We start from the raw sequence: 20,154 nt of genomic DNA on the forward strand, positions 1-20,154 counted from the left end.
CTTTCACTTTCTTTATTGTGTTGTCCTTTAAAAATTGTTGAAAGGCACACTTTTGGAGACTGGGCTCCCAGGGAGTCCTGACCCTTTCAGCTTCCCAGAGCCTTTTTCTCTGCTCCTAGCCTCAGTGTTCTCATCCACAAAGTGGGCCTCCCATCAGCGGCAAACATAGGACACCATCTTATCTGAAACCCGGGGCTCCATGGCATTCCCTCTGAGGCTCCTTCCTAGCCAGAGCCTACCTTCTCTGCCTGCTGGGTTCGGACACAGGCAAAGATTTTCCATTCCTGTCCCTAGATGCAACCTCCAGGCCTGTGGAAGTCTTCTGCTCCTCTCTTCAACTTAGGCAGGGGTGGCTAAAGATATCACTTCCTTCCCTCCATCTCTCTGGTCACGGCAGTGTTACCCATGGGATTCCATACTCCAAAGAGAGACATCTTTGTACATGTCTCTCACTCTCCTCTAAGGCTGGCGCACCCCCCCACCCCCAGCCAGTCCTTCTGGAAGCATCTGGACACAGGAGTCCAGAGCTGTCTTAGCTTAGCTCCAGCAAGTGCAGCTGCTGAATGAATTTGTGTCTCTATGATTTAAACACGCTCTCCGCTTGTCTTGATCGTAGATCACTTCCCCGGTGCAGACAGAGGCAGGCAGTGAAGTGAGTCTAGCTTTGGGGTTGTAGCTAGTTTGTGGGATCTCTTGCACCTGAACTTTTCCAGTGGGNCAGGGCTGGCGCCCCCCCCCCCCCCCAGCCAGTCCTTCTGGAAGCATCTGGACACAGGAGTCCAGAGCTGTCTTAGCTTAGCTCCAGCAAGTGCAGCTGCTGAATGAATTTGTGTCTCTATGATTTAAACACGCTCTCCGCTTGTCTTGATCATAGATCACTTCCCCGGTGCAGACAGAGGCAGGCAGTGAAGTGAGTCTAGCTTTGGGGTTGTAGCTAGTTTGTGGGATCTCTTGCACCTGAACTTTTCCAGTGGGAGAATCCAGCAGTTATTCCAACCCTCAGCCACCCAGCCACAGGAGGAGGAGGGGGAAATGCACAGCGGCTGCTTCTTCCTCCCACCCCCCACCTCCTTTGGTGCCCACCCAGATGTCCACTGTTCATCCTTTCTCCATCTCTGTCCTTCCTCTGTGCTCCTCAGTGCTCTCCATTCCCCTGACACCCACCTCTTCTCTATCTGCACCTCTCTACTTCCTTTCACCCCCCCCCAGTGCCCTGCCAGCCCTCATCTGCCTGCATCAGTTCCCTCTCCGCCCTCTCTCCTTCCTCCTCTCCACCTTCCTCTCCAGTTCCTGCTCTGTGGTGGCCCCAGACAGCCACTCCTCCTCCACCTCCTCCTCCTCCATTCCCCCTTCCAGCAAATCTCTCCCACACACAGAAGACTCTGAGGTCTCAAGCTTAGCCCCCCACCCCATGTGTCTCCCAGTACTCACCTAGAGCAGGCTCTGCGCACTCCTTGTGCTGCTCAGGGGTACAGAAAGGGGCGTCCCCTGCAAGGAAGAGACACAGGGAGGTACTCAGGCAGCAACGCTTCCCTCCTGGGCTGGGGAAAGAGAAGCATCCTGCGACTGACCGACCGGGAGGTGCCCCAGTGCCCCAGAGCTGGCAGCAATTGTGGGTGCAGCGTACCCAGAACCAGGGGATTGGGTCTGCTCTGCTCTGTGAGCTTGGGCAGGTGAATATAGAGCCCGCCTAGCTAACTCCTCCCAGATTGCTGTGCTGACCCAACTAGCTCAGGTGGGTGATAGGTGAGAAGGTCTTGGTGGCTGAAAGCAGAGACGTGGCAGAAAGCACTTGCTACCTCAGGGCACGCATCCTTGCCTTTAACTCACACAGGTACCTCCTGTTTTACCCCTGAGAGACATGAGGCTAAAGTATCCTGCCTTCCCAGGACATCAAGAGTGAGCAATGATGGAGGTGGGTTTTGAACCCTCCGGTCTGACGAGTCTGACCCCGAGGCCAGGGTTCTTCCCATCACACAGCTCTGCTGTCTGTGAGCAAGGGCTACTTTGTAAGTCTCTTGCTCTGCCCTTAATTCCGCACTCATAACAGAGATGCCAGTAACAATGTCATGGGTAGAATGGTTAAAATCTCTACTGCTTGCTTTCAGCTCAGGTTCCCTGGGGGAACCTCACTGGCTGGAGATCTAGTCTGAGCATCAGACAGGTAACATTCACCAGTGCTCTATCGTCCCCTCTGGTCTCTCTATAGAAATCCAGACCCCCCTCCCCCCTTTTTTAATAGAGTGCTAAAATTAAACCTACCACAATGTCCTTTCCTTACTATTTCCCTAAATACCCTTTTTAAGAGCTGAGAGCTGGTATGCTTCCTTCTTTCCAACAATAACAATGTAACTGGTGTTTCCCTTTTTGCCCTGTCTTCTGGGAAGTGCAGAGGCAATTTTAAAGATCAGCAATTTTACAATTAGATTTCTAGAAAAAAATTACTGATTACTGATGAGATTATTAGAATTAGCTATATGCGGGGCGCCTGGGTGGCTTAGTCAGTTAGACTTTCGCTTAGGTCATGATCTCGTGGTTCGTGGGTTCGAGCCCCGCATCGGGCTCTGTGCTGACTGCCAGCTCAGAGCCTGGACCTGTTTCAGAGTCTGTGAATCCCTCTCTCTCTGACCCTCCCCTGCTCACGCTGTCTCTCTCTCCTAGAAATAAATAAAACATTAAAAAAAAAAAGAATTAGCTATGTGCTAAATCTGAGCATTGTTTATAACAGAAAACAACTGAGAATGAACTAAATGTCTGATATAAGGATTTAGTTAAATAAGCGTAAATAAAGTATGATATAACCATGAAATAGTAGCCACTAAATAGGATAAGCAAAGTTCCCAACACATAGTAGATCATCAGTCTACTTTTGGTTTCCTCTCCCCATGTGCTAATAAAATGACCACTGCCTTTTGCACTTTTATATTTTAGCCTAATTTTATCTTCATAACAACTAATGATTGTGTTTTGGAGATAATGAAGGTGAGAACCGAGAGGTTTAGTAACATGTGCCAGGTCACACAGCAGCTAGGTGGAGGAATCTGAATTAGAAGCCAAGGTCCCTGCCTCCCAGCTTGTCATCCTCCCTTCTCTGTTGCATACCAAACTCTTCATGCTTGAATTAGCCCTGTCTCTACCTGCCCCTCCCTGTGCTTCTGCCTCTGATTCTGACCACCTCTAATAAGATGGCTACGTGCATTGTTAGTCTGACAACAGAAAAGCAAGACAAACATATCTATCTATTTGCTGGCTGATGGACTTTTGTCTCATCTGAAAGAGTGCTAGACATTTGGATGCAAGAAGGAAACCATCTGGATGAAAGCAACAGACACCTGGATGTTTGAACAGGTGCCACTTCAGGATGCAAGAATTGCAGGCGCTTCGATACCTGGACACTGAACTCTAGGAGGTAAGAGCAGCAAACAGTTAATAAACACGGTGAGCACTGGGAGGAGCATTCTTCAAACATCTGGACACTTCTGGACACCAGGATGCTGCCTTGCTTGCCAGACTGGATGTTTCCCTCTGCCGTCCCCAGTTTGGGACCGAATACTAGCCTTTCCCAGAACAGCATCCCTGCGGTCCTTGTGGAGTGGACACAGTGTTTTCTGCTAGGGTGGGAAGAGCACAGAGGGTCTCAGGCAGTCCCCTGGCACTGACCTGGCATGTGCACCATACGACAGTTGCAGTTCTCCACGATGTAGCGCGTCTCACAGTCAATCCGACAGGCGGTGATGCTGTAAACAGGAAAGAAGTCGAGTCCCATCTCTGAGGATCGGCACTCACCCCACGGTGGGGGCAGGTACGTGAGCTGCAAGACAGGAAGGTGGGGGCAGCAGTCATTCCTGGAGATTCAGCATCGACAGCCTCAATATCACATTTATTCCATCAAAGAACAATTATTGACCATCTGCTACAGTACAATATAGCTCCATTGACCTCATAGGATTTCCATGTCTGGCTCCAATACTCATTTTCCTGTCTTGTATAACCTTCCCATAAATGCTGATCTCAAAGTCTCTTATATTTGCCGTGTGCCTTTCTACTTCATACTTTGTCATCTCAAATCCCTTGGAATGACCCAACTACACTCTACCCTCTTGGCTGGGAACACTGGGACCCCAGACCTAGACCTGGGGGCCAGAACCTTCAGATGGTCCAGGAAGAAATGGCATAATCAATGTTATTTATGATCCATGGCCCAGACTAGAGCACCACCCCCTTCCCCAGTGTCATGCTATGGATAAACTCCTTTGGGGAAAATGTCTTTATTCTCAGAGGTCCAATGACCAGAGAATGCTGTCATGCCTATGGTATGTGCCTGCTGAGACTGGGGAAGGTAAAGGGCTGTGAGGACTTACTATTTGTGAAGCCCCAAGCTGAATCCTTTATATCATTTTTTTTTTAAAAATCGGAGAATAAAAAATGTAATAAAATGCATGTTTTTCGAGGACAGTTCAACAAATTCTAAAAAATGTATACACTTGTGAACCTACCACTTAAATCAAGAACCAAGACATTAAAAAAAAGTTTACTTATTTATTTTGAGAGAGAGTGAGAGAGAGCATGTGTGCACAGGTGTGTGTGAGCGAGGGAGGAGCAGAGAGAGAGAAAATCCCAAGCAGGCCCTCCTGCACTGGACATGGGGCTTGATCCCAACCTGAGCCAAAATCAAGAGTTGGTCGCTCAACCTACTGAGCCACCCAGGCGCTCTAAGACCCAAGACACTTAAAATCACCTNNAGTTTATTCCTATTCCTTTCCAATCAACCCCCAACCACCCAGCCAATCTCTGTTATGGATTTGCCTATTCTTAAACTTCATGTAAATGAAAACTTACACTGAGTATTCTTTTCTGTCTGGCTTCTTTTGCTCAACATAATGTTTTTGAGATTTACCCACATGGTTGTGTGCCTTAGTTCATTTTTTTAAAAAATTGCTGAATAGTTTCCCAGTGTATAAATATACCACAATCTGTATCCATTCACCTGATAATGGGCCCTTGGATTGTTTCCAGTTTTTTGTAATAATGAAAAAGTCTCTATTAACATTTATGTACAAGTCAGTTCAGTTTTTGGACACATGTTTTCATTTCTGTTAGGTAACTGGCTAGGCGTAGAATAGCTGGTTTGTTAAATAGGTCTCAGGGTAACTTTGTATACGAACAGTGAAACTGTTATCCACAGAGCTAGTACAGTCTTTCAGTCCCACCAGGAGCGTATGAGAGTTCCAGTTACTCTGTACCCTTGCCAAATCTTGATTTTGTTCATATTTCTAATTTTAGACATTTGTATAGGGGTATAGTTATATCTCGTTTCTATTTGTGGTTCTCTGCTGATTGATGATCTTGAGCACAATTTTATGTGCTAATTGGCCATTCATATATTACCTTTTGTGACATGTCTTTTCAAGTCTTTTGCCCACTAAAACAACTTGCTTACTTTTTACTTTGATTATTAAGCTTTAAGAGTTCTCCATATGTCGTGGATACAAATCCCCTGTCAGATGACATGAACTGAGAATATTTTCTCTATACCTCCTATAGATTGTGGCTGAGTTTTCATTCTTTTTTAATGGTGTATGTATTTCCTACTTATAAAATCCCTCATTAAGATGTCATTTACAAATAATAAAATGCCTCAATTTCAATGTATAATTTAATGAATTTTTACAAGTGTGTATGCCCTGGTAACAAGCATCCTATTCAAAATGCTTAACCATCTCCATTAACTCCCCAAAGTCTCCTCCCCAACCCTCAGGCCATCACTGCTTTCTGTCATAAATTAGTTTTGCCTGGTCTAGGATTTTATATAAATAGAAGCATACAGCATGCACCCTTTTGTATCTGGCTTCTTTCTCTCAGCAGAATGTTTCCAAGATTCATTCATGCTCATGCATGTCTCACTAGTTCATTCCTTTTTATCACTGAATTTTACTTCTTCCTTTCTGGTCTTTATTTTTCATTTCCTTTTCTTGCTTCAGTGCATTGGCCAGAAGCTGTATATTGCATAACGTTGGAAAAAGCTGAAGAGAGAAGATATCCTTACCTAGTTTCTGACCATAGGAGGAAAGGGTTCATTACCTCATTATTAAATATGTTAGGCATATATTTTTTTTCTTAGATGCCCTTGTCAGATTGAGAAAGTTCTTTCCTACTTCTAGTTTGTTGAGCATTTTTATCTTTATTGGATATTGAGTTTTGACAAATGTGTGTCCTGTTTTTACTAAAATGATTGCATAATTTTTCTCCTTCGTTCTGTTAATATGGTGAATCATACTGATTGATCTGTAGATGCTGAACCCACCTTGCATTTCTGGCATAAGCCTCACTTGGTCATGGTTTATTTATTATCCTTTTTATATATTGCTGTATTTGACTTACTAATGTCTTGTGGAATATTTCTGTGTATATGCTTATGAATGATATTATATTTAATTATTTTCCTTGTGATGTCCTGGTCAGGTTTGGTATTGTGGTTGTGCTAACTTCATAAACAAAATTATAAATTGTTTCCTTTCGTCTTTCTCTATTTTTTCAGTTTGTGTAGGCTTGGTATCATTCCTGTCCTAAATGTGAAGCCATCTGGACTTGGTGATGGTGTGTGTGTGTGAGGATTTTTAACTATGAATTCAATTCCATTAGTAGATTTAGAGACATTCAGATTTCCCATTTCTTCTTGTGGTGGTTTTGTTGTGTTGCTTTCCAAGGAATTTGTCCATTTCATCTAAGTTTTAAATTTATTAGCATACAATTGTATATAATATTCTCTTACCATTTTTTAAATGTCTGAAAAATTGGTAGTAATGTCCTCTCTTTCATCTCTGATATTAGTAAATGGTGTTCTTTCTTTCCTTATTGTTTTTGATTTCTAACTGAATTATGCTTTGATCAGGAAACATACTATCCATGTTCCTTTAAAATTTACTGAGATTGAGTTACAGGACAGCATATTGAGTTACAGGACAGTATCTTGGTGAATGTTTCATGTGCACTTGAAAAGCATGTGCATTCTGTAATTGCTGGTGTAGATGTTTTATAAAAGGCAATTAGGCCAAATTGTTGGATAGTGTTGCTCCAGTCTTCTATAGTTTTACTGAATTTTTCTCTAGTTATTCATCAATTACTGAGTGTTCAACTCTCTAACTCTGACTATAGATTTTTCTATTTTTCCCTTTAGGGCTGTCTATTTTTGCTTCTTGTATTTTTGAAACTTACCATTAGGCACCTACATATTTAAGATTATGATATCTTCTTGAGAAATGGATTCTATTATCATTGTGAAATAACCCTCTTTTTCTCATGCAATATATCTGTCTTGAAATTTACTATGTATACTATAGTCATACCAGCTCTCTTATACTTACTGTTTATCTTCTCCCATTCTTTTAAATTTTGGGGTCCACATTTTACTTTTAACCTGTTGGAATATTTTTATATTTAAGGTACATTTCCTGTAAACAGCCTATTTGATTACTGCTTTTTTACCTCGATAATCTCTGTTTTTTAGTTGGAAGGTTTAATACATTTGCATTTAATATTATTCTTGATGCAGTTAAATTGAAGTATACTATCTTGCTCTTTGTTTCCTATTTGTCCCCACTGCTATTTCTTCCTTTGTTCTACTTTCTCTGACTTCTTTTGGGGTAACTGAATATTGTTTTAGCAGATCATTCCATCTCCTCAATTGGCTTTTGGTTTATACCTCTTTGTATTATTATTATTACTAATTTTAAAGATTTTTTGTTGTTTATTTATATTTGAGACAGAGAGAGACAGAGCATGAGCGGTGGAGGGGTAGTGAGAGAGGGAGACACAGAATCCAAAACAGGCTCTGAGCTGTCAGCACAGAACCCAATGCGGGGCTCCAACCCACAAACCGCGAGATCATGACCTGAGCCGAAATTGGAGGCTTAACCGACTGAGCCACACAGGAGCCCCAGAAAGCATATTTTATATTTACCCACATGTGTATCATTTTCACTGTTCATCATTCTTTTATGTAGATCTGAATTTCCATTTGCTATCATTTCTCTTCAGGCAGAAGAACTTTTTTTTTTTATTATTTCTTTTAGTATGGGTTCACTTGTGGTAAATAGTGTCTATTTTCATTTATCCATAAGATGTGTTAATTTTGTCTTTATTTTTGAGACATATTCTGGCCATGTATAGAATTCCACGTTGTTAAGTGTTTTCCCCCTCACCATTTCAAAGATATTCCGCTGTCTTCTGGCCTGTTTTTGATGAAAAATCAGTCATAATTTTTTCATTGCTCCCCTCGAGTATTATGCCTCTTCTCTCCTGACTATTTTTAAGATGTTGTTGTTGTTGTTGTTTTGTTTTGTTTTTAGGATTTTGACTATGCTATACCGGACATGATTTTCTTTGTATTTATCCTGCTTGGGGATCACTGAGGAATGATGTTTTTTAAACAAATTTGGAAAATTTTTAGTCAATATTTCTTCAATTATTTTTCTCTTCCATTCTCTGTCTCTCTTCTTTCTGGAATCCTATTTATATGCATGCTGGTCTCCTTGATACTATTTCACAAATCATGGGTGCTCTGTTCACTTTTATCAGTCTTTTTTTTTTTCTTTGTGTCTCATCTGAATAATGTCTATTAACCTGCCTTCAAGTTTGGTGTTCATTTATTGTTTTCCATTCAATCTTCTGATAATCCCGTTCAATAGTTTTAAAATTTCAGGTAATTGTATATTTTAGGTGTATTTATTTATTTTTTTAATTAAAAAAATTTTTNTAAAAATTTTTTATGTTTATTTTTGAGAGAGAGAGCATGAGTGATCACATGAGCACAGTAGGGGCAGAGATAGAGACACACACACAGGATCTGAAGCAGGCTCCAGGCTCTGAGATGTCACCACAGAGCCTGATGAAGGGCTTAAACTCACGGACTGTGAGATCATGACCTGAGATCATGACCTGAGCCGAAGTTGGATGCTCAACCAACTGAGCCACCCATGTGCCCCAAGGTGTAGACTGCTATTTTTTTTTTTAAATTTATTTCTAGGAGAGAGAGAGAGAGAGAGAGAGAGAGACAACGTGAAGAGGGGAGGGTCAGAGAGAGGGAGACACAGACTCCGAAATAGGCTCCAGGCTCTGAGCTGGCAGTCAGCACAGAGCCCGACGCGGGGCTCGAACCCACGAACCGCGAGATCATGACCTAAGTGAAAGTCGGGCGCTTAACCGACTAAGCCACCCAGGCGCCCCATGTGTAGACTGCTATTTAAAAAAAGTTTTCATATCTTGCCTAAAAGTTTCTCATTATTTACATCTGCTTCTGTAATTAGTTAACATGTTTATCATTATTTTATTTTTATATACTTTAAAAATGTTTATTTATTTATTTACTTATTTTTAATTAAAATTTTTTTAAATGTTTTATTTATTTCTGAGAGAGAGAGAGAGAGAGACAGCATGAACAAGGGAGGAGCCACCCAGGCGCCCCAAAATGTTTATTTATTTTGAGAGAGAGAGAGAGAAGAGTAGAGTGAGCGAGCAGGAGAGGGGCAGAGAGAGAGGGAGAGAGAATCCCAAGCAGATTCTGTGCTGTCAGTGCAGAGCCCAACATGGGGCTTGATCTCATGAACTGTGAGATCATTACTTGAGCTGAAATCAGGAGTTGGACACTTACCTCTTTTTTAATGTAATTATAATTTTTGATTATATACTAGAGGACATAACCCTTTAAAATTTTTTTAATGTTTATTTATTTCTGAGAGATAGACACAGAGCACGAATGGGGGAGGGGTAGAGAATGAGAGAGAGAGGTAAACACAGAATTTGGAACTGGTTCCAGGTTCTGAGCTGTCAGCACAGAGCACAACTTGGGCCTCAAACTCGGGAATGGTGAGATCATGACCTAGGCTGAAGTTGGACAGTTAACTGACAGAGCCACCCAGGCGCCGCTGGACATAACCCTTTTTAATTGTATCCTGGATGTTGTGAATAACTCTTTATAGTGACTCTGGGTCAGTTATCTTCCTCTGAATAGTACTGAGTTTTGTTCTAGCAGGCAGTGAAATTAATGGTGAATCACTTTGGTTTCGTTTGGTCTTAGAAGCACTGTAGGCTTTGTTTATGGATAATCATATTTTAGTTTTGCCCTTGATTCTGGACTATGCCCTTTGTCTAGGGATGTAATCTTAGTTCCTGAGGAATGGTGGTTGGTCTGGGATTTCAGTGGCAAGGCTGAGGGAGGTATTTATGAAGTCTCTCTAGGTGGGTGGGGCTTGGATATCAAGTCTCTCCCCTCAGTGACAGCTGCTGAAATTACTGCCCCTTTCTTTCAACTGCTGTTTTTCTCCTGAGCTTCTTGGAGTCTCTCCCTATCTGTATGAAGTTCAAAGTTCAGTCTAGGACTTTAGGGAGATTTATGTAAAAATTTGGGGGCTCCCCATCTGGGGCTCCTTTCTAGGATTTCTTTTCCCAAATTTTAGCCTTTCAGGCAACCCTAAATTCTGACTTCTGACTCCTTAATTTAATGGCTGCTGTCTCCTGTTGACCTCTATCCCTAGGATTCCCTTAGAACTTGGCATGCCTTCAAGGGGAGGTCAGGTAAATAGATGTGTACTTCACTCACTGTGGTTCCCTTCCTTCAAAGGCTGTGTATCCTCCCGCTTCTGCCTGCTTTTAGTCTCTCTCCAGTGCCATCAAATATTTTGTGCAGAGTTTATAATTGCTATTTCCAGGAGAGTTTGTCTGATATAAGCTACTCCACCATTACTGAGAACCTAAAGCTTCTATACTTATTTTATGTAACATTCACAGGACTCCACTGAGGTAGATGTTTCCACTCTGATTTCATTAATGAGAAACTTGAGTATCAGAAAGGTTAAGTCGCTTGTTCAAGATCACAGACCTAGTCAGTGGCATAGCCAGCAGATGGACCTGGAATTTCTGACTTATCACACTACACTGCCTCTACAGGAATATGCTGGTAGGAAGGGAGAAGCACTCCAAGGAGACTTTTCAGAGGCTTCCTCTCTTTTTATCTAGTGGCTCCTTTCTTCATTCTTTTTCATCGTTGGAGCTCATGAGTTGACTGGGATTTTGCACAAATTTCCTGTATGACCTTGGATAAGTCACCGCTCTCCTCTGGACCTTAGTTTTCCCATCTGTAAATAGGGGTTTTGGTGGGAAAGGGGGTATCCTATGACTAGAATGGATTGGATCCTCTATGTTGCTCAATATTGGATCATTAAACACACAAACTGGCTTTGGGAGAAATGAATCATGCCTTTTGGCAAGGCTGGGGGTCTAAAATGATGTAAATTGACTTTGGAAGGGGAGCTCATTTCTTTGTCTTCTGTTAAAACAGGTGACCACAGTGGGTGGACCAAGAATGTAGCTGGGACAGCTCTGATGGTGAGGAGCCAAAGTCTGTTCAGGGTCAACCACTTCCTGTTTGTCACAGAGGTCATGTCCTAGATGCCCCAGCCACCCTGCTGTGGCCGGTTCATTATCTGTTCTGTCAGCTTTCCTAGAGCCTCACACACAGTAGCAGCTAGAAAATCACAGCATGTACAGCATCAATTCTTGCTTACCAATGAGTGTCTGAAAGTGGGTTGGAGTATTTGTTTATCCTGGGCAAGCAAAGCCTCAGAAGGACCCTGAAGCACTGTCTTCAGATATCTGAAGGGCTGTCTCAGGGAAGAATGAAATTTGTTTTCTGGCTTCCCAAGGGAAAGACAGACATAAGAATAGCTGTAATAAAGGAAGTGGAGATGATAGTAACGTTTATGTCTGTTGCAAGCACTGTGATAGGCACATTACATGCCTTACTTTAATTAATCCTAAAGAAGGATAGGGGAGCCTGGGTGGTTCAGTCGGTTAAGCACCAACTTCAGCTCAGGTCATGATCTCACGGTTAGTGGGTTCGAGCCCCGCGTCGGGCTCTGTGCTGACAGCTCAGAGCCTGGAGCCTGCTTCGGATTCTGTATCTCCCTTTCTCTCTGCCCCTCTGCTACTCATGCTGTCTTTCTCTCTCCCTCGAAAATAAACATTAAAAATTTTATAAAAAAGAAGGATAAGTTCTGGCTCAACTTTCTTACCTACTATTATGATTCAATAATAAATTACCAACTTGAGAGTGAATTCCCATCATGAGGAGTATTCAAGCAGAAGCTACAAGAATCCGTCGCTGGGATGGGAAGAGAGAGATTCAAGTATCGGGTATGCAGGACCTGAGATGGCTTGTAAGGTCACTTAAGTCCCACTGTCTAATCATAGATCCCAAATCTATTCTTTTAGTTGGAGAATTAGAGGCAGTGGAATGAGCCAGGTAGAATCTTGAACCCCACTCTTTCACGGGCTAGCCCTGTGACCTTGGGTAATTCCCCATCCCCACTGTGAGTTTCCTCACCTGATGAAATGAGATCAGTGCCCTGCAGCCAGAAGATGCTTATCAAGACTTCGCTCCCAGCCCCATTGCCTAATAAACTCCTTCATGTTTCTCTGGCCTTTCATTTATGCAACAAACAGCTCAGCTCCCCCTCTGTTCACCTGTAGTTCAGTTCCATAGACCAGCAATCTCTGCCCTTTTTGAGTTGAGTTACTTTGAGCTGGGCTTATTATGATAAGGACTCTTGCCAAGTCCAGATGACACCAACCAGCTAGATCTAGGAGTCTGGAGCCGGGGATTGAGCCTTGGAGTGTTCTTGCGTGTACTTGACATCTCACCCTCCCTTCCCCTTTTTATCCACTGTGTCAGGGAGCAGGGGATTTTGGATAATTGCTGAAATTTATGAACTGAACAAAGAACTCAGCACTTTTTGCGGTAGAATATTCTGTGCTTGCCTTTCATTGCTTCACTGTCTTGAGGCTTCTGTCCACAGTTGTATTCACTTTATAGAGAGAAGCTTGTGTTTGCTACCAGCCTGCCTGGGGACATCCTGTGCTGTTCCTCGTCACTTGCTCACTGGCTTTCCCAGCCTCCCCCAGCCCGCAGATCCCAAGGTGTGCCAGCAGGTGGCGCTGCAGTTAGCACAGCTGCCTAAGACCCGGCTGCAGTTCGAGCAACCAGGAGGAGTCAGTGGGCCTCCCTTGCCAAGCTTCCTGGCCTTTTCCTTGTGTCTGCAGCCCACACTCGGGCCCTGGCTGGGATGCTGCTGAGGGGACACCGGGGCTGCAGAGGTGAATGAAACAGGGCTCCTGTTTGCCGAAGCCCTGCTCCCGCCAGCATCTTAGGGATGTCCCCAGATCCCTGGGGCCCGTCCTCTGCCTCTTCCCCCAGCCTCCACAGCTGAAAGGTAGTGGGCAGAACAAGGCACCATCACTGACAGTTTAAGTCACCTAACTACTCTGGACCTCAGTTTCCTGATCTGCAAAGCAGAGCTAATAATTTGCAACTTATAAGGGTTCCTTGAGGGTTAGATGAGAATAGGCGTGGCACCTTGTACTCTGTTTACACGTTTCTTTATGTTAGGGAAGCCCTTACAAGAGTCCCTCATTCAGGGTGCCAGGCAGGTGGCTGGTCCCGTGTGCATCCCCTCTCTAGCCATACCCATATGTCTCCCTGCCCACTGGATCTCCAGCATCTTAGTGCAGGATCTGGCACATAGTAGGTGCATCATACTTGTTTATTGAAGGAATTGTCTCACCCTACTTTCTCCTAGCCTAAGTACAGAGGAGGAGCAGAAGGGGCTGCCCTCAGAAGTCACACAGGAGAAGAGGGTTCACCATGTTGGTCCCCATAGGCTCTGCACTGATGTAGGCTCAGCACCAAATCACATCTGAGTCCTGTGCTAGTCAGTGGCAGGCTTTCCTTTGTGACCTCGGGCATGCTGCCTGACCTCTCTGGGCTTCTCTGTCCCATCTGGAGGGGGCCTGAGGTACTAAGCTCTGAGAGGTCTCAGGTTCCAGGATCAGGTGACCATGAGGTCCCCCCTACCTCTTCACCAGGCCCTGTGATCTCCCTCTCATTTTCCCACTTTCCACTACAAGTGCAACTTCTGCCTTGCCAACCCCAATGGAGGGGGATTCAGAACCTGCTTTTGAGACATAATTTTCAGTTTGATGTTTTTATTGCATCCTGCTGAATGATTTAGTGTGTTCACAAATGATTATATTGTACTCCTTTTAAACAACACTAAAATCAAATCAAATACTCAAATCAAGTCTACCAATGAGTTGGTAACAGTGGCAGCAATGGGGTCTCAGGGGAGACACGTCCTTGTAGGAAGTACAGAAGCAGTGAGGTGATCCCATCCCCCATCCCTGCTGGCTTCAGTGACAGTTCAGCCCATAAGGTCAAAGCACAAAGAGATGGCATCAGGAAGAAGCAAAAGTCATAGAGAGTGAGCAACCTGGCAGTTTGAGAGCACTCACTACGTGCCAGGCCCTGCAGCAAGCAGTTTTAAGAACATCGTCTTTTTCAATCCTCACAATGATCCTGAGAGAAGTACTACATGCCCAAAAGACTGACTGTAGACTACCTGAAAGTATTCAGGTAGCTGATACTTACTGAGTGCTTACTAAGCACCTTATTTGTACTGACTCTTTGAGTTCCCACAGCAACCTTATGAGGACTTTTATTGTCTTCATTGTATATGTGGGGGGACTGGAGCATTTAAGTGACTATGGTCATGGAATTAGCACCCAGCCGTCTACCCTTAGCAACCTCCATTGCCTTGCCTGAAGAAAAAGTCTACCCCAGGGAGTGGAGGCCCCAGGAAGTAGAAGCCCCCTTGGGTGGGTGGGTACAGTTTGGGGCCGAGATTTGAGGTGTTCTTCAGACCCTAACACAGGAACTGTTGCATAGATTCATTGAACTGTTTAGTCCTCCTAATAACCTTGCCAGGTAAATACTATCATCCCCATTTTACAGATGAGCAAACTTGAGTAACGTGCCCAACACCACACAGCTGAGAAGCGGCAGGGGCAGGATTCAGACCCAGGTCTGTCCAGCTGCAGGGCTCCTGATGGGGATCGGGAGGCAGCCTAATCTTGGCCCTGCTGCTACCCTGCTGTCCTCTCTAGGGGACTTAGCTTTGCATCTGCAAACCAGGTGACTGCTCCCCCAGCGCCCCCTTCCTCTTCCTGGGTACATGGCAGACATCACCAGTCAATCACAGATGTGGTCTTAGAACGTAGCTAAACACTGCCACTGGATTGAAACTGGAACCAAGAGGAAATGTATTTGGGGAGGCTTCTTCTGTAGAAACCATCAAGCCACTCATCGTTGAATATTCACACAGATCAGATAAGTGCTCAGCCTGAGCAAATTATTATACACTATATAAAACTCAGAATGTGACTTCTTTGCAAGAAGAGTAACCATAATCTGCTCTCCTGTGTAGGAGCATCCCTGACTGGCATTTGGACCATTTGGACCAGAGGAAGATTCACCCAATCAGAATTCAGCGATGTCCTGGTCCTGCACCAAGGTCACACATGGAGTTCTTTGTTATGACGGCTGGAAACTAGTAGTAGTAGCTGATGCAGCGCTTTGACAAGCAATAAAAATGAACTTAAAAATTACCCATGGTTTGTGACTGAGAGTAAAGAAAAAGGTATATCCATTGCAAATATGTCTGTGAGTGGGAGACACCAAGAGCAGAAAATGGTGAGTTGTTTACACAAAAAAGGGCAAGAGGGTGTTTTTTAAAAAAGAATATAACTTGCCTCATTCTAACATGACTTTCACCTTTGGGTTTGCTGTCCCTAGATATGCTTCTGAAGCCCTATAAGAATCCTTCTAGCTTTGTTTTCATGGGGCAGTCACCCTCTACAGTTTTATTTTCATACATCCATCCATCTACCTGCACCCATCCACCCACCTACTCATCCATCCACTTAATCCATCCATCTACTCACACATATCCATCCACTTAATCCATCCATCTATTCATACATCCTTCTATCTACCTGCACCCATCCATCCACTTCTCCATCCACCTACCCACACCCACCCGTCCACCCACCTACTCATCCATCCATTGATCCATCCATCTACTCACACATATCCATCCACTCACCCATCCATCTATTCATTTATCCATCCACTCATCTACCCACACCCACCCATCCATCTATCTATTCACACATCCCTCCATCTACTTGCACCCATACATCCACTCATCCATCCATCTATTCATTCATCCACCTGCCCACCTACCCATACCTGCCCATCCATCCACCCACCCACCCATCCATCCATCCATCCATCCATTTACGCAGCTCCACCCATCCATCCACCTACTCCTTCACCTACCTACTCACCCCCTTTCTATGTGTCCAATAAACACTTTTTAGGACGTATTATGTTCTAGGAACACTGGTAGAAATTGAGGCTATGACAATGAATGAGATGTGGTTCCTATGACCATGAAGCTTACAGTCTGGAAAGGACACACATGCACATAACAGAAGCAAGTGCTATAATGGATGACACTGTACACAAGTCATGGGGGTGCTGAGGACAGAATGGCCAGGCCAACTCAACTCAGAGTGGGGGCTCAGAAAAGACTTTATGGAGAGGATGGTCACCTTTGAGCTGAGTCAAGTAAGTCTGTGGCTCACTGGGCAGAGGAGAAGTGGGAAGGATGTTCTGGGTAGAGGGAACTGCCTGGGCAAAGGCACAGAGGTAAAGAGAGGCCTGGCCTAGCTGGGGAGCCTCAGACAAGTACCAAGGTGAGCATATGGGTGAGTGTCAGGCAGGGTTGAGCTGCTCAGTGGCCTGGGTGACTGAAAATTCTCCATGATTGTCACTGTGAGTTCTGTGCACGCTGCAAATGTGCATCGCTGGTGGGAAACAGCCCCTGCTGACCCTCCTCTCCCTGCCCTCCCCTCCGCTGCTGACCTAAGAGCTGCCTTGGCAGAAGAGGGTTTTTAGTGTGTCTGTGCATGCCAGCACACCATTATAATCACATCTTCATCTGGACACAATCTCCAGGGTGAGTGCAGTTGGCACTGGCAGCGTGCTCGCAACAAATCGCCTTGGCGCGTGATCTGTTGGTGGAAACAGGGAGAGGAAAAGTATTGCTTGCTAGGGTGCAGGCGAGGAGGTGACCTCACCCAGAGGAGAGCTTGGAGGCACGCAGGCCTGGCTGGGCCACTTGCAGGCCATTGTAGGCCAAGCTATGGGGTTTCTTCACTCCCTCCCACCCTGGGTAGGGCTATTGCCTCCCTTGGGTGTCCTTTCACCTTTTCCTGTCCAAGACCAGACAGGTTATCCCCTTGGCTTCTCAGTGCTGCTGGGGTCCTCCTCATGGTATAGAACTAGGGGGTCCTGACTCCCACAGTCCCTTCTCTGACCCACAGTCTTAGCTCTGAAGGCTGGAAAGTGGCCATTTGGGTTCCAGACTGCATCTCTACCCTGCATTTTCTTCTCCTCCTTTTTTGTTTCGTTTTGGTTTGGTTTTTTTCAGGCTGCATTTCCATCTAAGAAAACCCCAGTCCAACTTCCACCCTTGAGCATCATCAATGGAGGAGTCAGGAAGAGGCCAGCAGACTGACCTGTCTCTATGCTGAATTGGACTATCAGAGCTGCTTCGGACAGCTGTACAGGGCGTGCACTGCACAACCGCAGGAGGTTCCACTCACAGGGACTGCAGTGTGAAAGTCGCCTCCCAGAGAGTGCACGGGCAGCCCTGAGCAGTCTGTTTCCTGCTACTGCCATCCCACCTGGGGCTTCACTCACTCCTTGGCTAGCCATCTAGCTTCAATCCCGGTCACCCCACTGTTTCCCCTTCAGATACGTTCCCTTTACAGATTGGCCTCTGTTCACAATCTCTTTTGGAATGGGCGCCTTTTATGACCTTGCTTTTTTCAATGGGTATATTTGAAACAGAAGTTGGGTCTGGGTTGAAATGTTCACGTAACAGGCTTTCTTAAAGTGGAACACACTTCTCAGTGCATTTGTGACAGTTTTGGCTCTTGGCTCCTTTCAAAATCCACTTTCCACACATTTGGGTGGGAGCAGGGTTGGGGGCAGTGGCTTCTGCCCAGGCCAGAGAGTGTAGGTACTAGGTATACAGGGAGCTGGCCATAAGGCAAGCCTGCCCAGTTCTGGGTTCCACAGCCCTCCTGAGGTCTTCCCTCAACCCTGGGGCCAGTTACCCTCCCCCCCCACACCCACCTATGAGCCCTCCACCAGCCCTAGAACAGATTCTGAGCCAGGTAGGAGGGTTTTCTGCTTTCTGGATGTAGTCGACCCACAGCAGTGTGGGTGGTTTCATTTATTTGCACAATAATTCTGCAGGTGGGGGTTGGGCAGCTCCTCTGAGGGGCTCCCAGCAACAACTCATGCGCTACACCCTCCCAGGAGGTCTCTGAAGGCCCAGCATGGGTGTCAGAATGGGCCACAGCTGCCTTCTCCCTCTGGGACTCTGATGCCGCAGCAGGGCCCCAGAGCAGAGCCCACCCTGGAGCGCACCTTCAGACACGGGATGGGATTCCTCCCTGGGCTGCGGACACCGCATGATTAAGGCTCCAGCTGCATCCCTCCAGGGCCTGAGATGGCCCTGCAGGGAGGCTCTGTGTGCAGGGAGCAGTTGCCATAAAATTCATCTTTTGTCACCTCCTTCTGTAGCTTTTCAGGAAGGGGGGTGCGGGGGTGGATGTTTAGGGCCATAAAGCATGTGTGGACTCTGGAAGACAGAGACGTGCAATCCAGTTTCTGCCCTTGGGCCGCTTGGCTCTCAGACAGGAGGGCCAGTTCTTAGGTCTGATCAGCTCAGCGCTGCTGGGGCCACACTTAACTGGATCTTATGTGAGGTTCCAGAGGGGGGTACCTGCTTTGCATCTAGGCTGTTTATAACACCACACTGTGTCCCATAATTCTCCGAATAATTAATATTCACGGGGGGTTCATGACAATGGGGAAAGCCCATCGATCACCACCTATTCATCCTTCAAGCTGCGGCTCCCTCACCACAATTCCTACATATGCCACCCTCAGTGACACACCGGGTCACATTTCTTACACAGGCCAGAGTACTTTACAACTTTAAAGAAACTTTCCTTTCCACTAAATGATCCCAATTTTGTATGGCTGAGCTGGTTGTCTTGGGAGGCTCACAGTGACACTTACAAAATTTAGGTACGGATTTCCTCATCTGCATAACGGGAATAATCAGCTCTATTGCAGAGGTTGGAGGAAGCATTAAATGAGATAGCATGTAGACCGAGGTACCCGCCACAGCATTTGGCTGTGCCCAGGGGAAAACTTCCCCTTTGCGGAGGTGGGCTGGGGAGTCTGTTCGCTGCTGCCCCCTGGTGGCCTCCGAGATGCGGCTTGGCTGCTCGAACCCCACTGGGAGGTTAGGGAAGAAAACTGGCAGGCAACCCTGCTCACCCAGCATGCCCAAGACCTTGAGTGAAGGCCTGAAGCCCAACCTGGGACTTTGACAAGAAGATATAGATGACCCATGAAATCCCCTGCTGAGGTTCTCTTTATACTGAATGTGGCTGCTGGGAAAATCCCCCCGGGGCCACAGATCTGAACTGAATGGCTATTCCTCCCACCCGACCAGCAGAATACACCTCTGTGCAGACAGGAAGCAAGACAAGGCAGTCATTGGTTGGCAGCATGGCATCCCTTCCCCTGCGTTCCCAAGAGGGCACAGTCTGGATTGGAGTCAATCAGACCTGGGGTCAGACTCAGGCTCTGGACTCCATGGGCACCTGACGCTTCTCTACAGGTGTCAGCGCCTTTATCTGCCAAGTTAAGATGCATATTGGGTCTGTCGTAGAGCTGGTGCTCAAAAATGTCATGCTGCCCATCCCGCTTTCCTCTTCCGCGACTCAGAGGAGCGTCGGAAGAAATCAGAAGCAATATTGACTTAACTACAAAATGCTCAGATGTTTTCCCTGCTGCTCTGATAAAGCAGGCTTTGAAGTGAACCTTCCCCTGCAAGTCTGGATCATCACAAATGAGCAGATGCAAACTGTCAGCCCACGAGGAAGTCCCGGGTGTTTGCCTTTCAAAGAGGAAGAAATAATCCCTGTTCGAGCTCTTTGCAAGGCTCCCTGAGATGGTCCGACGGCCCTCAGCCCTCCTGCTTGGTTGTGGGGAGATGGCATATCCCGCCATGAAAGAGGGTAGGCATGAAGGGCCTGGGCTGACACCCTCTGGTAGGCACTTTGCATAGATTAAGTATGGGGTCAGTACTACTGTTATCCCTGTTACACAGAGGA

The 20,154-nt window shown here is 45.7% G+C and overlaps 1 protein-coding gene across 1 annotated transcript in view; it reads right to left on the reverse strand.

The window, feature by feature from the left end:
- ASIC2 (acid sensing ion channel subunit 2) overlaps positions 1–20,154 on the reverse strand; it is a 260,605-nt gene that overhangs the window by 11,197 nt on the left and 229,254 nt on the right. The window contains exons 4-5 of the mRNA XM_077749793.1: positions 3,661–3,811; positions 1,432–1,488 (exon numbers count right to left, since the gene is read on the reverse strand). Coding sequence (XP_077605919.1) covers positions 1,432–1,488; positions 3,661–3,811 — 208 coding nt within the window. The remainder of the gene's footprint in view (positions 1–1,431; positions 1,489–3,660; positions 3,812–20,154) is intronic.

The sequence above is a fragment of the Crocuta crocuta genome, unplaced genomic scaffold, assembly GCF_008692635.1.
Source record: "Crocuta crocuta isolate KB4526 unplaced genomic scaffold, BGI_CrCroc_1.0 scaffold149, whole genome shotgun sequence".
In the NCBI taxonomy this organism is placed as follows: Eukaryota; Metazoa; Chordata; class Mammalia; order Carnivora; family Hyaenidae; genus Crocuta; species Crocuta crocuta.